This window comes from Marmota monax, unplaced genomic scaffold (genome assembly GCF_021218885.2).
Source record: "Marmota monax isolate L192 unplaced genomic scaffold, Marmota_monax_Labrador192_F-V1.1 WCK01_AAM20220418_F8-fsc00135, whole genome shotgun sequence".
Taxonomy (NCBI): Eukaryota; Metazoa; Chordata; class Mammalia; order Rodentia; family Sciuridae; genus Marmota; species Marmota monax.
The window spans coordinates 1,888,142-1,894,141 of NW_026694339.1; the positions used below are offsets into that span (position 1 = coordinate 1,888,142).

The 6,000-nt window shown below is 39.6% G+C and overlaps 1 protein-coding gene across 6 annotated transcripts in view; it reads left to right on the top strand.

Moving 5' to 3' along the window:
* Positions 1–5,757, top strand: part of Dcdc1 (doublecortin domain containing 1) — a 486,421-nt gene extending 480,664 nt beyond the window's left edge. For all 6 annotated transcript variants that reach the window (XM_058586488.1, XM_058586487.1, XM_046467509.2 and 3 more), the window contains one exon: positions 4,567–5,757. In XM_058586488.1, coding sequence (XP_058442471.1) covers positions 4,567–4,599 — 33 coding nt within the window. In that variant the 3' untranslated portion in view covers positions 4,600–5,757. The remainder of the gene's footprint in view (positions 1–4,566) is intronic.
* The last annotated feature ends 243 nt before the right edge of the window (positions 5,758–6,000 follow it).

The following is a 6,000-nucleotide window of genomic DNA, read 5'->3' on the forward strand; positions in this document are numbered from 1 at the left end:
TCAGTCTTCTGTGCACAAGGCTCTGCACTCCTAAACTCCCCCACTGAGTGTGTGCCTTCTCTTATTTCCATACCTTTGCACATTCTTCTTCTGTGACTTTCTCAGGAAATAGTCCCTGACCACACGACACACCTGACTGATGGAAACTCTCTTCCATGGTCTTCCCTTGAACCAAATTCTGAACTTAATTGTAGCAGTTACCCAGGTGGACTCTCTCTCTCTCTCTCTCTCTCTCTCTCTCTCTCTCTCTCTCTCTCTCTCTCTCTCTCTCTCTTTCTCCATGACTTGAAAAACCTTTGAAAGCAAGACCAGGTCTGTTCAGACTTGTATTCCTAGGGCCTGCCATATAATATTCCTTATTATATAGCAGGCATTCATGAACATTTGTTGAATGAATATGAAATTTAGGGTAACTTGTTGGTTAAAAATGCTTTGTTTTGGGGCTGGGGATGTGGCTCAAGTGGTAGCGCGCTCACCTGGCATGCGTGTGGCCCGGGTTCGATCCTCAGCACCACATACAAACAAAGATGTTGTGTCTGCCGAAAAACAAAACAAAACAAAATATTAAGAAATTCTCTCTCTCTTTAAAAAAAATGCTTTGTTTTGTTTTAGCATGCACTGAAGTATCTGGGTTTTAATGTCAATAATATATTGAATCACAATTTTGCTTTCTGCAGAACTTCTCACATGCATTATTTTATCAATCTATAGAATATCACATTGTCTCATAAAACAAGTCTGCCCTTGTTGATGAAATAGTATAAACTAACTAAATTTCCTTCAAGTCAAACCAAAGTGCAGTTGCTTAGGCTCTCTTCTTCAACTACTGTTACTTTCAAAACACTCCTGAGGCCTGAGAATAGGAAATGCTTCTCCCATCAGAGCCCAGACAGACCCTTGCTGCAGGCAGCCTGGCTTAGAAGGGAAGACATGTCACTCTCTTTCATAAGCGTGATGATTTGTGGCTGAGACGGGAGAGGCTGCTCTCTGAACCACATGCCCCCTGGTGCAGGCAGGCTAAGGAAAGATGAATGGCATTATACGACAGGCATCTGAATGTTTCGTATTAAATTAGTCCCACAGAGCACCCAGAATTCTCATTCCATAAATCACAAGGTAAAGTAAACTCACTCCCAGGTTAGATTGCTGTGACTTTGGCCTGTGGTGTCATAGATAATCTGAGAACAGTTAAACATTTGTCTGAAATAGTAATAATTTTTCAGCATATTTACTCATTGGCGATGAGGTGACCCAGACTGATCTCCTGCCAGAAACAGCATGTAAATGGGAGTTAGCCAATTGGGGAGATTTCCAAACAGGAGTCACTGTTCCTCCCACCCTTGATCTGCTCTGAAACTGCCACTTGCTCCTTTAGGAGCTGCTGCATGCAGGGAACCCAGATGAGCAAAATCTACCCCCCCCAAAAGAGTAAATATGCAAAAGTACTGATGTGCCCCCACCTCTTTACTAAATTTCAGTCACTTTCCATTTTGAAATTCACCCTCACTTTGTCTTGTTCTAAGAATTACAGACTTAAGAAGGACCTTGAATCCACTGAAGCCACATTTCTCTTCAGTGGCAAAGGCTAATTCTCAGAATATTTTACATGTACTTGGATCTATTCTGGTGCTTCCATTCCTGAGCTGACATCATGGTTACTTGGGACACTTCACTGAATGGAAGGTACATTGTACTGGGGTTCATGAGACCAACTTGATGCTAACTAGCTGAGGGATACTAACCAGTCTGACCTCCTGCTGCTGTCACTTTGAGAAACTGAGAAGGACAGATTATGAATCTCTGAAATTCAACTTTGGAAGTTTGATTCTGATTCATATCTCAGTGGTGAGATATGATTGGGCAACAAGAATTATGTAGCCAGGATCCCAGCTAGTTCCTGAAGTCCATCTCCTCCTACAGATGTTCACTACAATCTGCTTCTAGGGCCATCTCTATTCTGAATCTCAACAGAGGGACCTACTGAAGTCATGGCATAGCTTTGGGATAGTCAAGAACTTGAAGTGACTCCTCTGATAGAAAGATCCCTGAACTTGGGGGCTGGGGTTATGGCTCATTGGTGGAGCACTTGCACATGTGAGGCACTGGGTTTGATTCTTAGTACCACATAAAAAAATAAATAAAATAAAGGTATTGTGTCCGTCTATAACCAAAAAGAAAAAAGAAAGATCCCTGAACTTGGAATTAAAGGTTTGCCTTGACTCTTGCCTCTTGGACTCTTGAGAAAGTCTCTTGGTAGAAAAGTCAAAGGAGATCACCAAAATGGAAGAAGAAGGGCACTCACACATCTAGAATATCTACCTGTGCAGGCAGGAACTAAGCTGGACCTTTTATATTGTTGTCTCATTTATAACCATGCTATGAAGTAGAAGCTGAGGTTTGGAGGAGTGAATTATCTTGCCCAGAGCCACAGCCAATAAGTTGCAGAGCTGGTATTTGTACCCAGCCTAACCCCAAAGCCTGTCCTTTTTTCATTATACCAACCATTTTTGTTTTTAACGCTATAGAAATGTCAAATATTAAAAAAAAAATAAATGTCAAATATTGTTATTGGTAATTTGTATGTTCACCGGATGCCTTTATGGACATATTTTATGGTTTGGTTGCTGCCTACTTGGATAATTTCCTTGATGACAAATAAATTTGGCAAGGTGTGCTATACTTTGATGCCCAGTCTAAGATGGGCAGCACACTACCCTGAGCATGAGGGAAATCCTCTCATCAGAACATAATAAACCAGCAGGGGTCTCACCTCCCACCCACCCCCACCCCCAGCCGTGCTGTATTTATCCATGCATTAATTTCCTAGGGTTGCTGTGTTTGTCAGTTTTGAACTGCTAGAACAGAGTACTGGAGGCTAAATATAAGGAATAGAAGGTTTTTCTCTCCATTTTGGAGGCAGGAAAGTACAAGATCAAGATCAAGGCACCAGTATCTGGTGAGGGCCGTTTTTACTCTGCCCAGACATAGTGAAATGTGGAAGGGCAGAGAAAGCAACTTCCCTCACATAAGCCCTTTTTATAGCAGCTTTAAAATATTTATGAAGGTAGAAGCTCATGACCTAAATACCTCCCCAAAAGCTCCCCTATTAACACTACTGTGAATTGTATCCAACACATGAATTTCAGACGACACAGTCATAGCAACTACCATAACAAAGTACCATAAAATTGATGGCTTAAATAGCAGAAATGTATTATCTCACAGTTCTGGAGACCAGAAGTCCAAGGGCAAGGTGTCAGCAGGGTTGGTTTCTTGTGAGTGCTATGAAGAAGAATCTGTCCCATGCTGCTCCCTGGCTACTGATGGGTGGCTGGCACTATGGTCTGGATGTTTATGTCCCTCTCCCCAGTTCATATGTTGAAACAAAAGCGATCACCAAATGTGATGGTAGTATCAGGAGGTGGTTTATATCATGAGGGCAGAGCTCTTACAAAGAAGGTTAGTGTCCTCATAAAAGAGGCCCCAGAGAGTGCCGTTGCCTTTCCACTACCTAAAGATGTAGCAAGCCACCATTTGTGAATTAGGAAGCAGGCCCTTACCAGACACAGAATCTGCCGGCACCTTGATTAGGGACTTCCCAGTTCCCAAATTGTGGGAAATTAAGTTTCTGTTGATTATAAGCCACCCAGTCTAATGTATTTTATTTAGCAGCCAGAACAGACTAAAATAGCTGTCAATCTTTGATATTTCTTGGCTTGTAGAAACATCGCCCTGATCTCTGTTTTCATCTTAATTTGGCATTCTCCCTGTGTGCCTCGTCCAGATTTTCTCATTTTTATCAGGACACTGGTCATATTGGATTAGAGGCCCACTCCACTCTAGTGTGACCTCAACTAATTACATCTGCAATGATCCTATTTCCAAATAAGATCACATTCTGAGGTGCTGAGATTAGACGTCAGCATGTGAGGTTTCAGGGGACACAGTGAGTAACAGAAATTCCATACCTCACCCTCACAAGCACTTTGTCTGAGCACAAGTGCCCTACCATTAAAGATCACAACATTCTTTCCTGATGGCATGTCTCTCTCTCCCTCTCTCTTTTATGTCTTTCTTGTTCCTTACGAACACTGAAGTCTGATATTAATGGAAAAACCATTAAAAAGAAAACTATTATCCTATGAGGCAAAGTGAATGCACTCAACTGTAAAAGGAAGACTTATCGATCAATTTCAGTTAAACCTTGCTTGTCTGACACTTTGCAGCAAAGGAATGTGTTTTTATTGCCTGGCCAGATAGTTCAGATTTCCGGTCAGTCTTAGTAAAGACCCCTTTTATAACATTGATAAAATTTTATCACAGAGCTATGAAAACAAAATTAGATTTCATAACTCACATCAGGCCTTGAAGAGCAGGACGCTTCTATAAATTTTACAAACCTTATCAAGCTCTCATGCACCTATTCTGATATTGTTTTAAATAGGAGCATCTATTGAACTTCATATATATGTATGTGTGTGTGTATATAAATACATGTATATAGGTATGTGCATGTTTGTGTGTGTGTATATATAAATACAATTTTTTTCTCTCTCTACCTTATAGGAAAGAAAACTTTCATCACCTACCTGTAAATAGAAGACTGTGACAAAAAGGCCAGTTATTTAGATTGCTGGAGACTCTCTGAAATTAGGCAAATTCACTTCTAAAAATGAAAACTTCATAGATTATTTTAAAAATGTAATCCTAAAATCTACCTACAAAATAACTGGATTTTTCATGGGCATATATTTGAAGAATTACCAACATTGGCAAATCTGCCACAATAGATCCTTTAATTCATAGGAAGACATATGATAATCAGGACCCGTGTTAGCCTTAGAGACTGTGTTAATAGAGAAATCCTATATATATTCTTTAGTTTTTTTCATCCATAGAGTAGCCTTTTTAAAAAAAAATGAATAAATTGTATATATGTAAAGTAAGTTTTTTGTCCCCTAGAGAGCAGAGACTCTGGGCTTTATTTATTCATGGCAGGGCTCTACCCACAAGTCCTCCTTGACAAAGCCCTAAGTCCCACTCCATAGCAGCATTATGGAAAGACAAAGGTTGTCATCTTCGACCCTCATGCCAGGCCTCAGACTGAAATAACAGCAGTGCAAGGGCAATGGAGGGCCTGCTTTGGAGAATTCCCTTCCTCCAGCTGTACAGGAGGAACTGCAGTCCTCACAGATGAGTTAAGTGAAGTTAGAGCTGAATAATCCTCTCTGCTTTGTGCAAATGAAATAAATGTCATGGCATAGATTAGGCATCTTATATTCTTAAAATCTATCTGATGACTCTATGTTTTGGTTTTAAACACCTAGTTTGAAAAAACATACAAAATTACGTGGAATTACTTTTAAATGAGTTGACAGCATTTAAAACATCAGCAGATTATTATGAAGCAGTTCTCAAATTGCTTTGATTGATACCTTCTTTTGAGAATCCTTTGGAAAACCACATTCTCACAAAATGTACCTTCCACAAACTCTTGCTGTTTTTGAACACCATTTCATGGAGCTCACAGAAGTTACCTGAAAAATGTCAGTAAACTTTCCAAATAAAGAAGTCTTCATATTTTAAAAATATATTTCTTATTTCCATAATCTTAAAAAAATGTTTGAGGGACATAAGATCGAAGCCTCTCAAATGGACAACATCAAAATACACATTGGATAAAGCAGATTCTTTGGCTGTTATAATCTATTATTTTGTTATATTGAAAAAACAATAAATCATGAAAGTTTCTTAGCATCTTTGGGCAATTTTTTTTTCATCTAAGAATCTTAAATGGAAAGAGAGAGAAATACAAACTTCCTCCAACAGTGTTGTTAATTTGGGGCACTCTTTGGAGAAAACCCTCATTACCTGGAAGGAAAAATGCTAATTAAGTTGACATTTCTCACCATCACAAAGCCATTTTACTTGCTACTCTTAGAGGCAGAAGGAATACATGCTGTTTTCCTTTTGTCTGTTAGGAGAACAGTAGGGAACCCC